The 25,377-nt window shown below is 41.9% G+C and overlaps 1 protein-coding gene across 1 annotated transcript in view; it reads left to right on the forward strand.

Annotated features, from left to right (window-relative positions):
* Positions 1–23,649, forward strand: part of LOC117356689 (alcohol dehydrogenase 1-like) — a 65,582-nt gene extending 41,933 nt beyond the window's left edge. Inside the window, exons 7-9 of the mRNA XM_033936297.1 lie at positions 8,968–9,103; positions 16,770–16,908; positions 23,467–23,649. Of these exons, the coding sequence (XP_033792188.1) occupies positions 8,968–9,103; positions 16,770–16,908; positions 23,467–23,491 (300 nt within the window). The 3' untranslated portion in view covers positions 23,492–23,649. The remainder of the gene's footprint in view (positions 1–8,967; positions 9,104–16,769; positions 16,909–23,466) is intronic.
* Positions 23,650–25,377: the final 1,728 nt, after the last annotated feature.

Genomic DNA, 25,377 nt, shown 5'->3' on the forward strand with positions numbered 1-25,377 from the left:
ACATGGGAAGGGGCACTAAGGACTTGGGAAGGAGGCACTGGGGGCACTAAAGACATGGGAAGGAAGGAGGGAGGGAATAGAAAGGGACAATTGTTGGGCCTGAGTGCAGAAAGAAAGAAACAAAAGAAAGGATATACAGACAGAAGGAAACGCAACCAGAGACTCAAGAAATCACAAGACAACAAAGGTAGGAAAAATGATTTTATTTTTAATTTAGTGATCAAAACGTGTCAGTTTTGAGAATTTATATCTGCTGTCTATATTTTGCACTATATTTATCTATTTTTCTTTAGTTACTGAGGTGACATTGCATATTTGAAAGTCATTTGCCTTGACATCTTTGAAACCCCCCCAAATATAAATGATAATTAACATTTTCTCTGCGTATAGTGTGCTTTGTAGTTTTTTTAAAAAATTTTATGGTTACCATTATGAATTAATAAGATATGTGTACATGAAAAATGAATGGAGGAAATTGGGGGCGGGATTGGGGGTGGGGTAGGGCGGGTTTGGGGTGAAGCTAGGGTGGGATTGGGGCGGAGCTGGGGTGGGATTGGGGGCGGGACTGACAATTAATAGATGTCCCCTTTTGATGAAAAAAATAAATGGTCACGTTAGACATGTTCCCAACAATGTTCCAGTCCATAAGGCCTACTTAGGTTGTTAAATGCAAATGATTCTTACTTTAAAAATGGCCCTCATATAATGTCACTCCCCCTCCTTTTCTTCCTACTCTGTCATTCCTGAACAGATTATAACCTTTTATAACTACATCCCAAACAATGAAGGAGTAAGGATGGACCTGTACACATTAAGCAGAGATAAAATAAGTAAATGAATATTTATTAAAGAGTTAATAAAAGAGTCTATCAAATATTTAGTTCAATCTATGTTGCAGACCCAACACAGTTCATGTTTTGGCATTAAAGCCTGCCTCGTGGGTATAAGAAACAAATAAAGGGCAAACATTGACAAATATTGATAATAACAAATATCAGCAACGTGGTAAACGGAAATTATATAACCATAGATATAAAATATGTAACTGAAGTGACATTCTGTTTATTTCTTTGTGCAATGAGCGAAGCCATTTCTTATGTTCTTATGTTCTTAATAATGTAAAATAACAACGTGCTAAACTAAAATTATATAAACAGAGATATATGTAATAAGTATCTAAAGTGACATGCTGGATAATATACATGAATATATGAACATATACATTTGAACAAAAAAAAAATATAGCAAAACAACTATTCAAAGAACTAACCCAGCTGAAAAAAGATGAATGGTACAAAAGGTTGTGACTGAGTGTGTATTTATATTGAGAGTTGATGTGAATTTGTAAATTAAATGATTTAAAGGTTACATGCCATTCAGAACCTATCCAGTAGATGGCAGTCTTATATTGTCAATGATTGCTAAACATAAATACATAGAAACATAGAAAGATGACGGCAGAAAAGGGCTATAGCCCATCAAGTCTGCCCACTCTACTGACCCACCCCATTAAGTCTGAGTACTAATGACCTAGTTCCTTAACTCGACCCTCGTAAGGATCCTACTAGGGCATCCCATTTATTCTTAAAGTCAAGCACGCTGGTGGCCTTGATCACCTGCTCTGGAAGCTTGTTCCAGTGATCTACAACCCTTTCTGTGAAGAAATACTTCCTTACGTCACTATCGAATTTCCCTCCTCTGAGTTTGAGCGGATGCCCCCTTGTGACCGAGGGTCCCTTGAGAAAGAAGATGTCTTCTTCCACCTCGACACGTCCCATGATGTATTTAAATGTCTCAATCATGTCCCCCCTCTCCCTGTACTGTACTGTATATTCCAGGCATGGTTCTCCGTGAACGTCGCCATGATCGCTACTAAATCCAGTTTAGCCTCATCCATCATAGCCTCTAGATCCAGAACCTTGTTTCGCATATTTCGAGCATTAGTATATACTGCTTTCCAGACATTGCCCTCTTTTCCCATTTGTGTAGTGATATTCAGTGATTCACTTATCTGAGGGCTTATACTAACCTGGGGGCTTTGATCACCCTGCCCTGATGATTCTAGTTTAAAGTCTTCGTCGGTAGGTTAGCCAGTCTGCTGCTGAATATACTTTTTTCCTTCATCGATAGATGCACATCATCCCTGCTCAGCAGCCTTTGGAAAACCATTCCACGGTCTAGGAAGCCAAAACACTCTCGATGACACCATCCATGCAGCCACGCATTCATCTCCAGGATACGAGCTTCTCTGCCTTGGTCTTTACTCTCGACAGGAAGGATCACCGAGAATACCACCTGCGCACTTGACTGCTTCATTTTCTCTCCCAGAGCCATAAAGTCACTTATGATATGTTTGGAGGGGTAACTAGCAGTATTATTATTGCCAACATGGATGAAACGCATCAGATGATATACATCAGATAATAGTTATTAGGCTTAAGAATTGGTTAACGGTCAGAAAACAAAGAGTAGGGTTAAAGGGCCATTGTTCTCGAGTGAGGTGATTAAATTTGCAGATGACACGAAACTGTTCAAAGTTGTTAAAATGTATGCGGACTGTGGAAAACTGCAGGAAGACCTTAGGAAATTGGAAGAGTGGGCATCCAAATGGCAGATGAAATTTAATGTGGACTCATGCAAAGTGATGCACATTGGGAAGAATAACCCACATCATAGTTACCAGATGCTAGGGTCCACCTTGAGGGTCAGCGCTCAAGAAAAAGACCTGGGAGTCATTGGGGACAATACGCTGAAACCTTTTGCCTAAAGTGTGGCGGCGGCCAAAAAAGCAAACAAAATGCTAGGAATGATTAGAACAGGGATGATAAACGAGACTAAGAATGTTATAATGCCTCTGTATTGCTCAATGGTGCGACCTCACCTGGAGTATTGCATTCAGTTCTGGTCTCTTTATCTCAAAAAAGATAAAGCGACACTAGAAAGATTCAAAGAACGACCAAGATGATAAAGAGGATGGAACTCCTCTTGTTTAAGGAAATACTAAAGAGGTTAGAGTTTTTCAGCTTGGAAAAGAGATGGCTGAGGGGTGTAGAATGAGTACAAGCGGATCGATTTTTTACTGCATCAAGATTTACAGACTAGGGGACATTTGATGAAGTTACAGAGTAATACTTTTAAAGTCAATAGGAAGAAATATTTTTTTCACTCAGAGAATTGTTAAGCTCTGGAATGCTTTGCCAAAGGATGTGGTAAGAACGGTTAATGTAGCTGGTTTCAAAAAAGATTTGGACAAGTTTCTGGAGGAAAAGTCCATAGTTTGCTGTTGAGACAGACATGGAGGAAGCCACTGCTTGCTCTGGATTACTGACATGGAATGCTGCTACTATTTGGGTTTTTCCCAGGTACTTATGACTTGGATTGGTCTCTGTGAAGACGGGATACTAGGATAGAAGGACCATTGGTCTGACCCAGTAAGGCTATTCTTATGTTTTTATGAGTCTTGGCAAGCTCTCCGTAACATCTTGGATTTTGGCACCAGGCAGATGACATGCCTCCTGGGACATCATGTCTGGTCTGCAGATGAACACTTCTGCACCCCTCAAAAGGGCATGTATGATTTAACTGAGTAACAAGCCAGTTAGCTGTAACAAGGTCTATCCAGTCTGCCGAACAAGGTGACCAGAACCTTACATACCATGCATGTAAGCCCAGGTCACCTATGTTTAAATGCTGTTTGTGAAGTCACCACCATGCTAACCATGATGGGGATGATATATGGTGTACTGCTGACAGTATTCAACTTATCAGTCAAGATGCCTTCCCCTCCTTCCAAAACTGCACAGTTCCCCCACACACAGTATGTGACAATAAAATGATGAACATACTGGAGTTGTCAAACTTTCACCTGTCTCTTCCCATGTGCAAGATACAGAGTGAACTCTGAGGACTTTCTTAGAGATCAGACTCCACAGGTGGCCCTTGAGGGGAGGAATGCTGGCCTAGTGCCTAACCCTCAGTAAGCCTGGTTCTAAAAGGGAGGTTGTAGAGGATCTGCATTAAAGATAGTTTTCATAGCAAGCTGTGCACTGCATATATACAATAATTTGCATATATAAAAGGTATGGAAAACTTCTCATACGCTGACAGATTGGAAATGCTGGGGCTATTCTCCCTGGAAAAGCGGAGATTTAGAGGAGACATGATAGAAACCTTCAAAATCATGAAGGGCATAGAGAAGGTAGACAGGGACAAATTCTTCAGGCTGTGGGGAGCCACAAGTACAAGGGGGCACTCGGAGAAATTGAAAAAGGACAGGTTTAGAACAAATGCTAGGAAGTTCTTTTTCACTCAGAGGGTGGTAGACACATGGAACGCGCTCCTGGAGGCTGTGATAGGCCAGAGCATGCTACAGGGGTTCAAGGAGGGTCTAGATAGGTTCCTAAAAGAAAAGGGGATTGAGGGGTACAAATAGAAGCAGAGGTAGGTTATAGGATTGGTCAGAAACCACTTCACAGGTCATGGACCTGATGGGCCGCCGCGGGAGCGGACCGCTGGGCGCGATGGACCTCTGGTCTGACCCAGTGGAGGCAACTTCTTATGTTCTTATTTGCTTGAGGAGAGAGCTGTTGACTAAAAGGCTTCTTTGGATCTGTTTAGGACCTTTTAAAGACATTGTGTATTCTAACTGAGGAATAAATTAGGACACCCTACACCCTAATAGCCAGTGTTACCCCCTTTGCCTGAAATAACTGCAGTAAGACGCATCTTGTAGCCATCTATCAGTTTCTGACATCGATCTGACGAAGGTTTGGCCCACTCCTCAATGCAGAATTCTTTCAGCTGTGAGGTGTTTGAGGGGTTTCTTGCATGTACAGTCCAAATTCAAATCATCCCACAGCATCTCAATGGGATTAAGATCAGGGCTTTGACCCTGCCACTCCAGGACTCTCCATTTCTTAGTTTTCAGCCAGTCCTTGGTGGATTTACTGGTATTTATTTATTTATTTTAAAAATTTATGAATAACTTAAATCTAAGCGATGTACAAATCATTTACATCCACAATTTCAAGCACAAACAAAAAATGCAGTAAACAAATGTCAATCTTCCCCACAAATTTCCTTAATACAGAATGCTTTAAATCTAAAACAAATAATAACCACAGAGTTAGAGAAAGGCGTCCACAAATAATTGTGTTTATAACATCTTCTTAAAAGACATACGATCTTTGCATAATCTCATTATACCTGGAATTGAATTCCAGAGATTCTTACCAGCAAGTGGTAAAATAGATATGTAGTACGTTTTGGGTCATTGTCATGTTGCAGAGTCCAGTTCTGCTTCAGCTTTAGTTTTCTTACAGATGGTCTCACATGTTCCTTAAGCACCCTCTGATTCACGGTAGAATTCATGGTGGATTCTATGATGGTGAGCTGGCCATGTCCTGCTGCAGCAAAGTATCCCCAAACCATGACAATTCCACCTCCATGCTTCACAGCTGGTATGATGTTCTTTTCTTGGAATGCTGTATTTGGTGTACGCCAAACATGTCCTCTTTTCTGGTATTCAAATAATTCCATTTTAGACTCATCTGTCCATAGAACACTATTCCAGAAGTCCTGGTGTTTTGTCTACGTTCTCTCTGGCAAACTTCATTCTGGCCTTGATGTTTCTCATATAGAGAGAGCAAAGGTTTCCTCATTGCACACCTCCTATGCAAGTTAAATTTGTTCAGTCTCCTTCTGATTGTAGAGGCATGCACTTTCACATCAACAGTAGCAAGAGCCTGCTGTAGGTTCCATGATGACATTTTAAGGTTTTGGGAGACTTCTTTTAACATCATGTGGTCTGCTATGGGGGTCAACTTGCTTGGACGGCCTGACCTGGGCATGTTAGCAGTTATTTGGAAAGTCCTCCACTTGTACAATATTTTCAATACCGTGGAATGGCTAATGTAAAATTATTTTGAGATCTTTTTAAATCCCTTGCCAGACATATAAGCTGCTATAATCTTCTCTCTGAAGGCCTCAGACAGGATTTTTGATCTCACCATGGAGTTCACTCTCACCGTAGCAGTCATAAGCCCACTAAACTAAATGTCTAAGGTTTAAGTAGGGAAAACCTCCTTCATAATGCTGAGTAACAATGTTCTAATTATGTGCACTTGATGTGATACACCTGTGTATGATTTGAACCACTTTAAGTGGGAGGATATGGGTATGGGTGTGTGGGTGTGTGGGGGGGGGGGGGTCCTAATTTATTCCTCAGTTAGAATACACATTTTTGTGGATATCTTTTGTTTCATGAGCAAATCAAGAAAAAAATTGTTGTTTACCTGCAATTACATCCCTTTCTTTGCCAGAGAAATAATAATAAAAAAAGATTTGACATCGATATATGAACATTTCTTAATAAAGAACTGAATATTTCAAGGGATGTCCTAATTTTTTCACATGACTGTACATGCAGACCCCCATTCAGTTTCTAATCCTGACCCATCTACCCCCAAGGATTTTCTTTCATGGTTTTTTCCTTCTTTTTTCTTGAGCTGTCCTCCTTTAAGATCACCTCTCCTGAAGTGGTCTAGAAAAACTGTAGGGGCTTGTTCTGATGGCAGCAACAGGTTAGTTGTGAGCACAGGAACTGAGCAAATGTGCATTCACAGGCCTTGCCTTCCATGGCAGATTCAGGAGTCACTTTGCAGTCTGTCAGTGCACACTGAGTTAGTCCATACATTTCACTCATATGTTCAGGACCAGTTCCCTGCATCTGCTTTTGAGAGGTGAGCTGAGGGAAGAGATTGAGGAGGAAGTGGTCAGTACAAGAGGGAAGGGAGAAGCATAGAGGCAGACAGTGAGGGAAGATGTGGATTCAGGGGGCCGGTGGTAGGACTAGAATCATAGAGGGATAATTTTTTAAGAAGTCTTCACATAAAGGTGTTTTTTTTTTTTTTGAAAATATGTTTATTAAAGGATCAATGCATACGGGAATATACAGAGTATGACCATACAATAAGGACATCATGTACAATAATCAAAGGTGCAGGCAAAGGATGAACAAACATGAATAAATCCACAACATATCAACCCCCATGCAGATCCAATTTTGAAATGAAACCCTCTCCTCCAACCCCTCCCCCCCACCCCGTGCACCCGTGATCTCTTCATTTCTTCTAAAATTGCCAAGGATATACGAGGTGCTACCCAAAAGTTCAGGAAATGTGAACAGCGCACGTGAACTGGATATAGTATGCCTTTCTGCCGCTAGAGGTGTCTAGCTGTATGCTTTGTGAATCGGTGTGCCAACGGACGTGCAGCTGAGTGGTTGCATTGTTTTGTTCTGTGCGATTTTGTAAGGTTGTATTTTAGTGACTCGGCGGATTTTGATATGACGGATTTTACTGAGCAAAGAATCTGCATCAAATTTTTGTTTCAAACTTTAAAAAACTGCTGCAGAAACCCATCGTATGCTCCAGAAAGCCTTTGGAAATAATGCCATGTGCCAAAGCAAAACCTTTCTATGGTACAAACGCTTCAAGGACGGACGAACATCTGTCCACGACGATTACCGTTCAGGACGACCGTCAACAAGCACAACACCGGAAACCATAGCAAAAGTTTGTGAGACTAGCCTTGCAGATCATAGGCAAACTATCCACAATGTTTGTGAGATGGTAGGATAGTCATACGGGACAGTTCAATGAATATTGTTGGACGAATTGAACATGAGACGCATTTCTGCGAAATTTGTGCCAAGACTGCTAACCTGTGAACAGAGGGCCCATCGCATTTCTGTCTGTTCGGAACTTGCAGAAACATTACAGTGATGGCACACCCTCCCTTTTCGTCTGACCTTGCCTCCTGTGATTTTTTTCCTATTCCCCAAAATGCAATTATGACTGAAAGGGTGCCGTTTTAACATGTTTAAAGAGATCCAGGCAGAATTGCAGGAGGTCCTCAAGCACTCACCCAAGATGGCTTCCATAGATGCATGGACTCATGGGAAAAATGCTGGGATTGCTGTATACATTCTCAAGGGGACTACTTCGAAGGAGACGGTGGAAACTAGGAGTTTCGGTAAGCAATATTTTTTTTACAATTGAATTCCCCATGTTTTTGAGTAGCACCTCATATGAGCCTAAACCTATGCACGTATACACCCTGTATGCACTAAAGAAAGCCCAACCTGGATCAGGGCTTGGACAGGGTTTAGATTTACACGCATATTTTATAAAATACTGTACATGCATAGATGCATAACATAAAATGGTAAATTTGAGCTTGCCTCCTAGCAAGAATAATTGTGTGCACGTGTGTGTGTGTGTATTTCCCATGCAATAATTTAAAAAGTAAAAGTAAACACATGCTTATCTTTTTTAAAATTGGTTTTACTTATGAGCATATCTGCTGCACACGTTATGTGGCCAAATACAAAATTGCCCTATTTGGGAAGAGGAGAGCAATGTATATCTTCTGGTAGGGATGAAGTCCATTGACAGATTACTGCCAATTATATTGTGAGTTCAAAAGTTCTGCTAGTCTCTGGTCTTCTTTAATTAAAATTTCTGCTTGCAGTCCTCCTGACCAAAACTGCTCCTTCTCCCTGCCTTCCCCATGCCTCCTTGTCATCTATATACTATGTGTGAATGACTTATATTATGAAATGGTATTTAAATCTGATTGTAACATTGTACCATTTTCGCTGATTGTCCAGCCCTTCTTCATTGTAAACCGCCTCGAACTACTATGGCTTTGGCGGTATATAAGAAATAAAATTATTATTATTATTATTATTATTATTAAGCATCTGAACCACTCCAGACATGTAAATGCTGCCTTCTACATATGGGATTGCTTCTAAAATAACTATTATTGTATCTCATCCCAACCCAATGAGCAATAATTGGTCTTAAACAATTGCTTCTCAGATACTTTCTTGGTGTAGTAATTATTTTGTTGGAAGTTTGTTTCATGACCTTGGATAATTTACTGCTTCTATTTGTTCATCAGGTATCTGCCCTGCAGTCCTGCCATTATGGTTATGGAACCTGTGTGATCATTGGAGTACCTTCTTCCAGTGAAAAACTCTCGTTTAACCCCTTGCTGTTGCTGACAGGACGCACCTTGAAAGGAGCTTTTTTTGGAAGTATGATTTTGATATGGGAATGATTAGTATATTGTTGGGGGCATTATGGAAGGTTTGGGCAGAATTTATAGTAACATAGTAGATGACGGCAGATAAAGACCCGAATGGCCCATCCAGTCTGCCCAACCAGATTCAATTTAAATTTTTTAAATTTTTTCTTCTTAGCTATTTCTGGGCAAGAATCCAAAGCTCTACCCGGTACTGTGTTTGGGTTCCAACTGCCGAAATCTCTGTCAAAACCTACTTCAGCCCATCTAAACCCTCCCGGCCATTGAAGCCCTCTCCAGCCCATCCTCCCCCAAATGGCCATATACAGACACAGACCGTGCAAGTCTATCCAGTACTGGCCTTAGTTCAATATTTAATATTATTTTCTGATTCTAGATCCTCTGTTTTCATCCCACGCTTCTTTGAACTCAGTCACCATTTTCCACTCCACCACCTCTCTCGGGAGCGCATTCCAGGCATCCACCACCCTCTCCATGTAAACAGCAGTGTTTATATATTTGTAAATATCCTGCATTTCTAAATAGTTATCTTTAGAAATCATCTCTGCATCACAAATCGTTTTGAGAAGGGTGTGTTATGGATGTGGTTTGGGTGGGATTGAAAAGTACATATTCATGTATTTTGGATTTTATAATGGCAATACATGCAGGAGCTGATTTTCAGACCATGTGAGTTAGCCAGGCTGACTCCCGCGGTCATACTGTGCCCAGGTATTCAATGCTGGGCCATTTCCATTTCCAATGCTGGGCCATTTCCAATCCTTGTCTATTTTTAACTGCTAAATACTTAGCCAGCCATCTTGATATTCAGCGCTGGCTGGCTATGTTTATAATGGCTAAAGATAGGCCAGCTATTTAAGCAGACTGATTTGGCCGCTCGACTTAGCCAGCCAGTGATCTGAATTTCACAGTTAGCCGATTAAGTCACTAACTGCTAACATTCAGCGGCCATCTTGCGCTGAATATTAGTGCTTAGGCGGCTAAGTGCTATTTAGCTGGCCAGGAGCTGTTCCAGGCTGGCTAAATAGCACTGAATTTTGGGCAGGCACTCTTTATAAAATTAAATATTGACATTTATTTCTATCTCCTCCAAGACAGGTACTAAGAGGTAGCTAATTAGTTGTTTTGGATCTAGGCTGCACAAGCAATTAAGGGTAAAATTGCACTTATGCAAGTGGTTGGTGACTCAGCTGTTTGGGAAGGCTAAGTGGAATGAGTTAGGGTGGGGCTAGAATGGGATGGAATTAGGGACGGGGGGTGTGTGCAAGTTAAAATCCTTAGAGTAGGGGCAACACCTATATTAGCAGTAAACAGATGGGGTTGGGGCAATTTTGAACAAAAGAACCCTTCAATGTTTCTCAGGTGCAGTTGCACCAGCTGCCTCCCCCTAGTATATCTGTTACTGATGGTATTATGCACACTGAATGCACTCCAGGGAATTATATGCCAAAAAAAATCATAATAATACACCAAAATAATGCAACATATTAAATACACAAATGACACAAGAAAAAAATGCTTCAGGCAGGAGGAAAGAGGCCTGAACAAGACCAAACCGAAAGTTGGACACTCAGGGCCCTGGAGTCTGATGAGCCCCAAGAGACAATGCATAGGACTTCCACCCCCCTCCCCCAGCCCCCACACCCAATTATAGACCCCCCAGCACACACCCCTAAGCAGGGCCGCCATCAGGGCAGTACTACCAGTCCTGCATTCAGGGGCCCGGAGGTGACAGGGGGCCCGGGCTCCCCCAAGGTCTTGCAGTGTTCCCTCTAAGGCAGCGGTCTCAAACACGCGGCCCGCGTGTGGCTCTCCAGGTTTTATTTGTGGCCCGCGGTCTGGAGGCGATCATTCTCTTCCTTTTGGAGCAGCAGCCGGCTCGATCATTCAAAGCCGCGGGTTGGCGGCTCCTTGCGCTATCCACTCCTGCATCGGAAGCCTCTCTGACGTCACAACATCAGAGAGACTTCAGATGCAGGCGCGGATCTCGCAAGGAGCCGTCACCTGCGGCTTTGAATGAACGAGCTGGCCAGACACGCTGCTGCTCCAGTGGCGTACCAAGGGGGGGGCGGTCCACTGTTCTCCCTAGAATGCGGCTCGTCTAGAGCAGTGGTGCCCAACCTGCTTCCCTTCCCTTCTCACTGCTGCCATCGGGGATCAGGCCGGCACCGTGTTCTTTGATCTCCCTGCAGGGCTGACCAATTCTCGCGGCCCGACGTCAATTCTGACATCGAGAGGACGTTAATTCTGACGTCGAGAGGACGTTAATTCTGACGTCGAGAGGACGTTCTGGCTAGCCAATCGCTGCCTGGCTGCCCGGAACGTCCTTTCCGACGTTAGAATTGACATCGGGCGGCGAGAGTTGATCGGCCCCATGCAGAAGAGAAGCAGGGAGATGGCTATTCCGCGGCGGTGGTGGCATGGGGGAGGCAGGAAGGAAGAAAGAAGGTGTGTGTGTGTGGGGGGGAGACAGGGAACCAGAAACAAAGCAAAAAAACGGGGCACAGAATCAGAGAAAGACAGACATAGAGAAAGAAAGAAAAAGTTGGGGAAGGGAATGAGGTCTGGAGGAGAGGAAGCATACAGGAGGCTGAAAGAAGGGAAGAAGTATTGGATGCACAGTCAGAAGAATAAAGTGCAACCAGAGACTGATGAAATTACCAAACAAAGGTAGGAAAATGATTTTATTTTCAATTTAGTGATCAAAATGTGTCTGAATTTATATATGCTGTCTATATTTTGCACTATGGCCCCCTTTTACTAAACCGCAATAGCGTTTTTTAGTGCAGGGAGCCTATGAGCGTCGAGAGCAGCGCTGGGCATTTAGCGCAGTTCCCTGCGCTAAAAACTGCTATTGTGGTTTAATAAAAAGGATGGGGGGTATATTTGTCTATTTTTGTATGGTTGTTACTGAGGTGACAATGCATAGAGTCATCTGCCTTGACCTCTTTGAAAAAAAACCCAGAATAGGAATGATAATTAACATTTTCTCAGCATATAGTGTGCTTTGTGTTTTTTAATTTTATTTTTGGTAGATCATTTTGACTTGGTCATTTTAAAGTAGCTCGCAAGCCCAAAAAGTTTGGGCATCTCTGAGCTAGAGCGTTGAAACTGTGTATTTCTATTTTATCACCCCTTTTACAAAACTGTGGAGCATTTTTTTTAGCAGCTCTGATGCTCAGAATTCTATGAGCGTCAGGGCTGTTACCACCGTGGCTAAAATCCACACTACAGTTTTGCAAAAGGGGGAGGGGTTCGTTTGTGATGACATATTCCATACTAGGCGAAGGTGTTTTCTGTGTTCTGTGTGTTTGAAAGACATGGTTTTCTGTTAGGATTGATGGTGTAGGATTGATCTGTGCTGGTCTGGCTTGTTTAGTTTTACAATGGGTGTATTGATGTACTGCTCATTGCAATATATAAGATGCTGCCTTTTCCTAGGTACTCATGTGTGACGTGTGGTTTGTTACTAAAAATCATGTTTTTCTTACAGATGGGGGGTGGGGTGCCAAAAAATGATGGGCCCCGGGTGTTACATATGCTACGTACGCCACTGTATGTAAAGATACCAGAAAGCTGGCTTAGCAAAAACTTTAAGTAAATTGTTATTCTTCTAAGTTTTGAGTATTTAACCCTCCCACAATCTCACGGGCACTCGTTTCAAGTTTATTGAGATTTTGATTTAAACACAATATCAAATATTTTCAATGCGTATAACAAAAATAAATTTGGGGAAATAAATAAAACCATTTGAACAATAAACATACAAACATATCCATAGATGATTAAAAATACATAAGGAGTACAAGGATAAACTACATTTGTTTAAAAATGCGTCCTCCGCGCCTGCTCATAAATTTGTGGAGTATGTAACTTGTCACTCATGCATATTTTTTTTTGCACACACCTCATCAATCCTTAGAGGAAACATTGGTCCTAGGCCACCATAGCACAAATTCCTGTATTATGCTTCTGCTGTGCACAACAATAAACAATAAACACTGCTGTCATACTTTTTTTTGTCCCCTACCGATTTCCTGATAGCACCCCCCCCCCGGACAAAAGTGGGGGGGAAGGGGTGCGTGGGGGGGCCCAATAGGATTGCTCAGTAAGGGGCCCAGAAATTTCTGATGGCGGCCCTGCCCCTAAGCTGTAGACCACCCCAGCATATAACCCTAACCGGTAGACCACTCCACCTCCCCCCACCCCCATACCTTTTAAAATAAAGGTCTGGCTGGAGGGAGGCATCATGGGATGCAGTGGAAGTGGCCTAAGACTCTGATTGGCCAGATACCATGGGAGGGACCTTAGGTATCTGGCAAATCGGAGTCTTAGGCCACTCCTACTATAGCCCAGGATGCACTGGGAAGGAGGCCTAAGACTCTGGTTGGCCCCAGGTGCCTAAGGTCTCTCCTATGGGAGGGTCCTTAGGCATCTGAGCCATTCAGGGCCTTAGGCCCCTCCCCAGTGCATCCTTGTGACATGGACTCTGGTTAAAGAATCAGAGTGGTTAGACAAGGTTAGGTAGGGTTAGGCGTCTGCAGACGCAATTCTGTATAGGACACCAGTGTGCAATTTTAGACCCAGCGTGCTAACAGAATAACTGATCTCTTTCACATACATAAAAAACAGAAAGACCATTACCATGTGTAAATTAACTAGACAGAATTTTAAATAGAAATATTTAGACAAAAATTAAACTGAAATCCCATAAAGCCAGACTCTGAATATAGTGCAAAACCAGAGAAATAGAAAGTGATAAACGTCCCCTTGTGCTATACAAAATATAACAATATCAGATGTAAATTTCAAAAACTGACTTGCTCCAATCACTTCATTAAATAAAAATAAAACAACAAAAAAGAAACCTACAATAAGGTATTCCTTTTTATTGGACTAAATATATTCTTGACTAGTTTTCAGAAATCAAAACCTTCCTGCTGATATGGTATACTGTTCTGACTTGTGGAAATTGGTTTTGGTTTCCAAAAGCTAACTAAAAAATAATATTAAGTTAGTCCAATAAAAAAGGATGACTTCCTTTTCTTTTTATTAACCTTTAAAGTGAACTAACACAGCTACTACACTACTTTATTTCCATCATTTATTACCCATTCCAATAACCTAGGTCAGGGGTAGGCAATTCTGGTCCTTGAGAGCCGGAGCCAGGTCAGGTTTTTAGGATATCCACAATAAATATGCATGAGATAAATTTGCATCTCAAGGAGGCAGTGCATGCAAATCCATCTCATACATATTCATTGTGGATATCCTGAAAACCTGACCAGAATTGCCTACCCCTGTCCTAGGTGGAATACAAATTTACCACCAATAATAAAAAAAAAACACCATAAAAATAAACTTTAAAAATTCAATAATAAAAACATTTTATACTTCATCTATTGTGCCATAGATTACTTCCCCCAAGAGATTTAGGGCTCCTTTTACAAGGTGTGTTAGGACCTTAACGCGCGGAATAGCGTGCGATAAATTGCCGCACGTGCTAGCCGCTACCGCCTCCTTTTAAGCAGGCGGTAATTTTTCAGCTAGCGCGCGCTAATCCGGTGCGTGCGCTAAAAACGCTAGCGCACTTTTGTAAAAGAAGCCCTTAATTAATTCTGTATGCCTGTTGAAATAAGTCTTCAAACCCTTCAGAAATCATTCCAAATTTGATAAAATTCTTAAACATAGAAACATGATGGCAGATAAAGGCCAAATGGCCCATCTAGTCTGCCCATCCGCAGTAACCATTATCTCTTGCTCTCTCCGAGCACGTGCCTATCCCAGGCCCTATTCCACATGTTAAGGCCCTAACGCACCTTTGTAAAAGGAGCTCATAATTTCTTTTGAATATAGACCAAATATAATTTATTTGGCTACTCTGAAATATGGAATTTAAAGGAGAAGCTCAGACCAAATAATCCCGGCATATTTACCATTAACTAATTCTTGATCTCATATTTGACTGTGTTTTTTGTATGTGCTATAGAGGCAATTATATACAACTGGGCACTTGCATAAATGTACATGCAAATGTACAGAATGTACTGCAGTTTAGAACATAAGAAGAGCCATACTGGGTCAGTATGGTTTATCTAGCCCAGTAGATGCTTAACTTTAACAGTGCTTAACTTTGAGCATCATTTATAGCAGTGTATCGCAAACTGTATGCCGCAGCACATGTGCAGTGGGATGCCAGCGAGGAGGAGAGGTGCCGGCCCCAGCTGACTGCTTATAGGATGTGCCTCTCACTGCAAAAAGCATACCCTGTAGAGTCAGCCGGCGCCAGCACCTTTCCTCCTCACTGGCATATCTCCTTCTCTCCCCGCGCCACTCCTCTGTCGGTAACCCCTTACTGGCGTAGAAATCGGCTCAGGGCTGCGGCTGAAGTGCCTTCTCACATGCGCGGACATCGACATGATGACATCATGCATATGTGTGATGTCATCGCATCAATGTCTGCGCACTTCAGGATGCTCTCCAGCCGTGGCACCAAGTTTAACGTGCCATGGCGTCAAAAAGTTTGTGGGACCCTGATTTATAGAATAATAGCACATTTTTTAGTTGGTACTGATTTTTTTGTGCCATTTATAGAATGTTGCACATCCTATTTTATACCTATGGACCTATTTTATACCTATGTTTACCTGAAAATAAGACACTGTCATATTAATTTTGGGATGTCTTATTTTTTTCATGTACAATGATCATCTCTCCCTTCCTCTCCTCCACCCCAATTCTTCCTATTTAATTTCTCCCCCCCCCCCATGTACAGTATCTTTCCTCCCCTCTCACCCACCTCCTTGTGCAGTATCTTTCTATCCTTCCGATCCCTTGTGCAGCAGAACCCTTGCAGCTTCTATCCCTCCCTTCTTCCCATCCCCTGTGTAGCATCTTCCTATCCCCCCGCTGCCGCCGCGCACCCCCTCGCCCCTCCCCCGCCGACCCATCTCTTCCTCCCATCCGAACCGCGAGACAGAAAAAAATACCTTATAACAAACCAGCAGCGTCAGCAGCAATCTAGACAGGCTGCTTCATGGCCTGGGCCGTTCCTCTGCCGTATTGCTGATGATGTCCTCAATGACGCAACAGAGGAATGACCCAGGCCGCGAAGCAGCCGGTCTAGATTGCTGCCAATGCTGCCAGTTTGTTATAAGGTATTTCTTTCTGTCTCGCGGTTCGGATGGGAGGGAGAGATGAGTCGTGGGAGGGGAGTGGGAAGTGCTGCTGCTGCCGGTGACTAGGGTTTATTTCGGGGGGTAGGGCTTATATTATGACCTACCCCGAAAATCATGCTAGGGCTTATTTTGGGGATAGGTCTCATTTTCAGGGAAACACGGTATTTGAACTATGACCTAACTGTATTAATAGTTATACTGATCCACCTGTACTAGAAACCTTATTGAATGTCTGTGTCAATCTGTCCATTATAACTTCATGGGTAACTGACCCAACCTCTTGTGATATAATCTGACTTTGAACTGAATAGATAAAGGCGGAATAGAAAACCTGATTAACTTAACATAACATAACATACTTCATATGCTCAGCTTTGTATAATTCTCAGTTAATTTCATTTACTTATTTCTCATCAAACTTTTGGACTATGAGGCTGGAATATTGAATGCAGATATAGTTGTATACTATTTGTGTTTCAGACCTGAAGTCCAAAGACTCTGTCCCTCAGCTTGTTTCTGATTACCTGGCCAAGAAAATTAACCTGGATTCACTGGTGTCTCACTATGTGTCTTTTGATAAAATAAATGATGGATTTGAATTGATTCTCTCTGGGAAATGGTAAGTTTTTTTAATAGTACACTATGAGAGCCACACACAGATTATATCTTGATGCTATCAAAAAGTTTGGGACCATTAACACTGGCCAACACTCATTTTGGTGCCTGAAATGTTAGACCTGTTTCTGGATATATTTGACCTGCTGATTCCAAAAATGTCACCAGTTTTCTCCAGTTTTAGTTTTCGATATACAGAACATGTGCCATATACTACTCTTCACTCTGCTCGTCCATTAAGAAATCAGGATATTTTAATGTAGTATTTAAATTAATATCTTCAGTTTTTCCATGGTAAGTCCAGGTAATATATGTGTTATGTATTCAATACACAAAACGTCTTTATTCAAAGCCTTTACAAATTGTTTCATCAGGCCTAGCTTTATATGTAGTGGTGGTAGCAGTATGATTCTATCTCATACTACCAAAAGTTCATTGATTACATTTTGTCCTCTAACCATCATATATATATTCCCTTGGAGGCCAATCTTTTTTTGCCCAGTGTTCATGTTGACTCTATATCCCAAAGAAAACCAAAAGAGGCGATCTGTGGTGCTCAATCCTTTTATTCATTCAAGACCTGACATGTACATGTTTCGGTTGCATGGCCTGCCTCAGGGGTCTTAGCCTCAATGCAAAGCAATTTATTTGCAATTGTCCTCTTATAGTGAAATAATATACATCTAAGTGAACAAATAATGGTACAAAGGGATGACCTTTACAAGCCAATCATCTGTGTGAGAACAATGCCGTGTCTCCACTGAACAGAAAGTGAAGCTGTTTATATTCAGGCCAGTGCCCCCCTCCCAGACTTATTGCAGGCCTCTGCCAGGCTCTACACCCTGCCCCCCTCCATGCCCTGTTCGTAGTACCTCCTCTGCTGATCCCTGATAGTCCAGAGGTGCAGTGGGCAGGAGTGAGCTTTCCGCGCTCCTGTCCTACTGCTAACCTGGTCGGTTGGTGACTGAGAGGAGCGCGCTTTGGCACTGATGCTCTTCGCTGAGCAGCTTCCTGACTGGCTCCCACGACACCAATGCTTGAAGTTCATTCACTCGACAAGTGGAAGTGACAGAAATCAAGAAGACCACTTTCCAAATGAGAAACTTAAGATGAGTAGATGCCAGTGGTTTAAATGGTGGTTTCATCAAACTGACGAGGACTACATTAAGATCCCAGACAACTGGAGGTGGCTTAAGCAGAGGTTTGGAGTTGTAAAGTCCTTTCATAAACCTGGAAACAAGAGGATGAGTTGGCAGAGGTTTTTCATTGACAGGAAGATGGAAAGCACTAATAGCACTGAGGTGAACACTGAAGTAGTTTTCAGACCAGAGTTGGATAAAGGGAGACGATAATCCAACACTGAAGGAAGAGAGGAGGAGGAGGAAGCATCTTGGTGATAGAGAGTACATCACAAACTGAAATGTGTCCACTTCTGTCAATAGCATTGCTGAATAGAAGGATTTCTGGAAGCAGCTTGGCACTCTTGGTTGAAAATACTCTCCTGAAAGGTTTTTAGAGCATTTTGAATTGCTCGCAGCTCTAACAGGTGAGCCCCCCAAGTACACATGGACGCGTCCATGGTGAGCACTGTCTGATGTGGAAGAACATGAAAAAGGAGACCCCTGGAAAGATTTGATGGATCCATCCACCACTGAAGGGATTGACAGAGAGGTAAGGTGACTATGATCCTTTGGGATAAATGATCGAGAGCTTGAGACCATTGAGATGCTAAGGTCCACTGAGCTGATTTGAGATGAAGTTGTGAAAAGGGGGTAACATGAACTGTGCATGCCATGTGACCTATATGTCACATCATATGTCTTGCTGAGATGGTATGTAGAGAGGAGACCTGTCTTGTCTTTGTTGAGTTAGAAACGCCCGTAGATGAGTGGTGCCGAGTAGGGCTCCTATGAACTGCAGTAGTTGAGAGGGGTAAAGCTGTGACTTTGGAAAGTTCACTTCAAACCCTAGAAGCTGAAGAAAAGTCATCATCAACTGTGTTGCTGAGTGGACTGCTTGAGGAGATGTAGCTTTTATCAGCCAATTGTCAAGATATGGAAACACTTGAAATCATGAGTACGTAGGGTTGCTGCCACAACCACTAGGCACTTGGTGAAGACTCTTGGAGAAGAAGCTAGGCCAAATGGCAGAACTTTGTACTGGAAGTGTTGGTGAGCTATCCAAAAACGCAGATATTTTCTGTGATTAAGATGTATGGATATGTGTGTGTTGGCCTCTTTGAGGTCCAGAAAGCATAGCCAATTGTTTCATTCTAGAAGAGAGTATAGTGTCCCTAAAGATGGCATGTAAAACTTTTCTTTGACTAGATATTTGTTTAAGTCGTGGAGGTTGAGAACTGGATGAAGACCTCCCGTCTTCTTTGGAATTAGGAAATACTTGGAGTAGAAACCCTGATTTTTCTGAGAAGGGGGAATTACTTCTATGGTATTTAGTAGAAGTAGACCTTCGATTTCCTGAAGAAGAAGGGACGTCTGATGAGATATAAAAGAGGACACTCTCGGAGGGTTGTTGGGGGGAATGATTACAAAATAGAGATAGTAACCCTCCTTGATGACTTTGAGGACTCAGGAGTCCGTAGTGATGAGAGTCCAGCCTCAATGATACAATTGAAGTCGACCTCCGATGAGTTAGGGAAGAGGCTGAGAAGGAGGAATTTTGGCCATGCTCTCTAGAAGCTTTTGAGGAGACATAGACTGGGCCTTTTGAGGCCTCTGTTGCTTTTGTCTCTTCTGTGGTGGAGGCTTAGAAAAAGAGGATGTTGCAGGATATCATCTCTTATATGAATAAGAAGCAGGCTATGAAACATAGAAACATAGAAACGATGGCAGATAAAGGCCAAATGGCCCATCTAGTCTGCCCATCCACAGTAACCATTATCTCTTTCTCTCTCCGAGAGATCCCACGTGCCTATCCCAGGCCCTTTTGAATTCAGACACAGTCTCTGTCTCCACCACCTCTTCTGGGAGACTGTTCCATGCATCTACCACCCTTTCTGTAAAAAAGTATTTCCTTAGATTACTCCGGAGCCTATCACCTCTTAATTTCATCCTATGCCCTCTCATTGCAAATTAAAGAGACTCAACTCATGCGCATTTTTACATTACATAGGTATTTAAACATTTCTATCATATCTCCCCCTCTCCCACCTTTACTTCAAAGTATACAGATTGAGAAATTTAAGTCTATCCTTATGATGAAGACCACATACCATTTTCGTAGCCTTCCTCTGGACCACCTCCATGGAACAGGCTTAGATGGTTGACTCTTAGTCTTAGCTCTGTTTAAAGAGTTCTAATTCTGCTCATGCTGAGTAAGCTTTGAGTAGCAGCCTCTATCCTGTCACTGGATAGAGGCTGGGCCACCGAGACATGGGATATTGGCTAAGCGATCTTGCAGATTAATATCCATGTCTGACACTCACAACCAAGCAAGACGCCTTATAGCAACAATCATGGCAGATGCTCTGGATGACATTTCAAATGCATCAAATGCTGATCTTGCCATATATTTTCTGGTTTGAAGTAGACTGTGTGAGGTCTGCTGAAAATCTGCAAGACTGTCTGGAGGAATATACTGCTCAGTAGCCGATAACATTGGTGCAGCATGGTGTTGAAGAATAGGTGACCTCAATGAGGATGCAGGTCCTGAAGGATACACAGCCTTCACTGAAGGAGAATGATGGCATTGACGCTTGGCCTGCATCAAAGGACTCGATGCTGTAGAGGCCTGCGATGCTTGTTGGTAAGAGGTTGACTTCTTAGCAGGCTTTCCCGATGCAGGAATTGTGTCTGATGTTGATGTTGATGCCTGTAGTGCCAGTACTAAGGGCTCAGATTTATCCCTGGAGTCCATAGTCGAGCCAAACAGCTTCTCTTGTTGGATGCAACAGGCCTTCAACAAGCGTTTTTGTAAGGTGGAACAAGTGTAGGTGCCTATCCAATGCTCAGGGTCCAAACACTGCAAACACCAACTATGCAGGTCAGTGATTAAGACAGGACACTGGCACCAACAGCATTTCTTAAAATCTCAGTGGTAAGGTTAAACTCAATGATGATAAATGAAGTGGAAAAAACACTGCCAAAGTAGAAAAAGGAGGGCCAAAAAAAACAACCAAGGTACAAAGAAAAAAAGAGATTAAAAAAATTAACAGACCCAAAAAAAAGAAGAACAAAAGTAAAGAAGAAAAATGGCCAAAGGACAAATACTAAGAACGTTGATAGGAAGGCAACGCACGCTGGACAGAGTCCAGAAAAACAGAACTTCTTTACTCCATGGAAAATGAAGAACTGAGGTGCTGCGAGCCGGTGTTGGGTAGGAAGACACTTGTGCATGCACAGTGCAGGCTGTCACAAAGTTTTTTAAAAAACTGCCAATACAATTTTACCACTGCCATACCATGCTCTGTGGATGACATCACGTGTGAAAATATACTGCCCGCTTGTCCTAGGATAACAAGCTTTGTATAGTTCGTTTTTTTGAAACACAGTTTATGTAACTCCACTATTCAGAGCCAGATTAAGGCATAAGCAAAGTAGGCATGTGCCTAGGGCCCCCACATTTAAGAGGGACCTATCAGATGTATTCAGGATTCAGGAGGTTAGGATTGCCAACTGTCTGGATTTTTTCAGGTTTTAAAAATTTGCATTCTACGAGGTCTGTTCAAAAAGTTCCAGGACTGATTTTATCAAAATGTATTAAACATTATTACAACTTATTCCATTGAGTCCCCTTCAAAGTTCTCTCTTTCCCTACGTAAATACTTTTCCCAATGTCATTTCCACTTCTGGAAACAGTCCTTAAATGCATCTTCAGGAATCGTCAAATGTTGCTGCATCAAATTTTGCTTTATGTCTTCAATGGTGTCAAATCGCTTTCCTTTCAGTGTGGATTTAAGTTTAGGAAACAAGAAGTTAGCAGGGGCCAAGTCAGGAGAGTAAGCTGGCTTTGGAAAAACTGTCATCGCGTTTTTGGTGCAAAATTCATGGTTGTTCTTCTGGTTGTCAGTCATCACCCATGGAACAAACTTTGCTGCAACACAAGACATCCCCAACGTCTCTGTTAGAATATTGTAGCGTGAACCAATGGAGATGTTGCATTCCTCTGCCAATTCCCTAACAGTTAATCGCTGATTAGAGTGCACAATAACTCTCACTTGATCAACATGATCATCATCAGTTGAAGTTGATAGTCCTCCAATTCACGAATTGTCTTCCACTTTTGAAGTGTGAATACCATTCAAACACCTTCCACAACTCATTACATGTTCCCCATAAGCCACTTTCAACATTTCATAAGTTATTGTACAGTACAAAATGCTGCAATTTGGTTACTAATGGAATTTAGAATCAAATTTAAGATTTTGATGTTAGCACATAGAGCATTGTTTGAGTTACAACCGTCATATCTTTCTAACCTAGTGTTGTTTTTTGTGCTAGGCATTTATTAAGATCTTTGAATGTTAATAGAGTAGCTGTTCACCAAATTTCAAAGGCTCATCTTGCCTTGACTAGAAATTTAATTCCAATATTAAGGAACAGTGTGCCAGTAGAATTGAAAAAGGAAGAATCATTTCAAAATTTTTAAAGACATCTAAAGTCACATTTTTTTTTTTCAAATGACCTTTTAAAATTTGGGACTGCAGTCTGTATCAATTTGTATCAATTTGCATTTATATAATTTTATATTTTAAAAATTTTTAATAATTAATTAATTGTAGTTTGGTTGTAATAGGGTTTTATGTATTAGAAATGTTAAGGGTTTTTTTCTTTCCTATTTAAAGGGAGTTCTTTTCACAAATTTGATTGAGTTATGTTGTAAACTGCTTTGATCCTTTTTGGTTGTATGTGCGGTATATAAAGATTTTAATAAACATAAACATATTGTAGTGGTCTTACCCAATTTAAAACAGAACTGTTTATTGAGGTCGCACATGATGAAAAAAAGCCGATCACAATAACATACTTTCACAAAAACTGCTGTAGCATGGAGACGAAAACAGATATCAACAAACGGAAAAAAGGAGGTTATTCATGAGGTTTCAAGCTACTCAATATCACCTAGTGCATCTCAAAAGAACATTCCATTGGTGCGCAATTCAAACTGTCCTGGAACTTTTTGAACAGACCCCGTATCTGTCTCAAAGCCAGAAGGACTGTAGTATGTGGATATTTTTCACAGTTTAGCCCACTATAGCTATCCAATATTCCCCCATTCCAGTACAGAGGCTGCAGTAGGATTCAGCCAATGGGAAGACTTCTAGTCACAAGAAGGCGGGGCTGAGCTGCATGTGCTGGGGAGGAAGCTGAGCTCCACACACACAAACTTTGTCATTTATTTTGCTATCTTCATTTTGTATTTATTACACCAAACTCTTATCTCCTTGCAACCGTCTACATATGTATGGTGTTATGCAAATTAGTAGCATCTTTTGACAGTAATAATAGTAACAGATTTTTCTAAATATTTGTAGTAGTTAACATATAATAGTACACTGGTATAATAAATGATTCTTATCTTACTAATATTATTTTGTTTCTTTCAGTATTCGCACTGTCCTGACGTTTTAAAGTCATCTGCTTTGGAAGGTAGTTGAACATCTTTATTGAATTTGAAAGGATCTCAGAAATCAATTTCATGTGCAGGACAAAGAGGAACCTTGGATCAGCCTTTGGAAATTTATGGAGTGGAAAAGCAAGAACAATTGGTCATCACTCTGCCCTATAGAGAACTGGGGGGGGGGGAACAGGACATCTGGTGGGGGCAAGATGTCAGTAATTTTTCGAGTTTGGGGTTCGGGCAGAGTTTAGTATTAAAGGCAAGGCTTGCTTTGCTGAGAAAGGGGGGGGGAGAATTTGCCAGGGGATTAAAATCTAGTGGGTTTGTCCTGGGAAGCTTACAGTATCTGCTGCTAGAGGAAGGAGGGATCTGCTTGCCAGGATGAACACTAGAGAACAATACCCCATTATAGATTGAGGGCCAAAGGGGTGCCAAGATTATCAACAGATGTATTAATCTGCTGATAATCTCATGGAAAGTTAACCTTACCTGTTGAAGCATTTCTGTATGAAGACAGGGAGCCAAACCTGAAGTAACTGAAACAGTAATTGTAAAAGCCCATTTCTAAACTGTCTAATGCAACTCCTGGGGCAAAATGAAGAACCAATGATGATCTGCTTGTATTTGTAACTATATATTTGAAGCTATGACCTAACTGTATTAATAGTTTTACTGATCTGCATGTACTAGCAACCCTTCTGAATGTCTGCATTATTTTGTCCACTGTAACTTCCTGGGTAACTGACCCAACCTCTCTTTTAATGTAATCTGACTTTGAACTGAATAAAGACGGAATAGAAAATCTGATTAACACAATATAACTGATGGTGTTTTATTGTAATTTATATTAGTTTAATATTAATGAGTTAGTTTATATGCATGTGAAACAGCTCATTAATATTCATATCTTCTATGCATTGCTCCAGACTTTTCCATATCATGTTTATTACAGATAAGCATTCAAATGAGCACCTCATATTTTGGGGCTTAATAGAAAAGTTCTTTTTCACCAGGGTTTAATGTTCACTTAACTTTCCAAACTGCCATTCTATTTGCTAAACAAAACTGTATTTTTGGCTCCTTAAGAAGTACTTTTTTTCCACCCAAAAGTGGGTGGAAATGTCAGTGCATCTTTTGCAGCGAAGATACTTTTTTTTAAACACCCTACCCACACCCCGACGTACCTTTTTAAATGCCCACGCCCAATATGGCTAATTATGGCAGCCTGCAGAGCAAACTTAGCAGGCTGCCATTGGTCTCCGAAGCACATTGTCTCTGCCGCGGTCCCACCCCTGATGTAAGAGGAGGAGGCGGGACCGCAGCAGAGGCAACATGCTTCGGAGGCCAATGGCAGCCTGCTAAGTTCGCTCTGCAGGCTGCCGTAATTAGCTCAGCAGCGGTCACAGGATAGAAGATGACCTCTCTTGCTGGATGCAGGAAGCAGATTGGAGGTAAGGCCCTACCCATCATGAGGGCCCCGGCGGGACGCTGGATCTGGACACCGGTGGGGGGGGGGGTGTGAGAGTGAGAGGAGGCTTCTAAAGGACCTTGAGGAGGGGCAGGAAAACAGACTTGAAGACAAGGCAGATGCTGGACTAGAGGGGATTGAGAGGGTCACATACTCAAAATGTTAGCAGAAGGATGATAGAGAGAGGGAGAAACCTGAAACAAAAGGGAGGCAGAAGAGAGGGGGGCAGATGTTGGACATGGGGGTGTATAGAGGGAAGAGAGAGAGAGAGACTATAAAGAGGTGGAAAGATTCTGGACCAGGGAGGGACGAAGGAAGGAGAGAGAGAGAAGCAGAGAAAAACCTGAAAGAAATGAGAACAAATGCTGGACATAGGGATGGGATGGGGGGTTGTAAGCAGAAGAAAGACAGAGAGAGAGCGAGGCCTGG

Source organism: Geotrypetes seraphini, chromosome 1, assembly GCF_902459505.1.
Source record: "Geotrypetes seraphini chromosome 1, aGeoSer1.1, whole genome shotgun sequence".
NCBI lineage: Eukaryota > Metazoa > Chordata > Amphibia > Gymnophiona > Dermophiidae > Geotrypetes > Geotrypetes seraphini.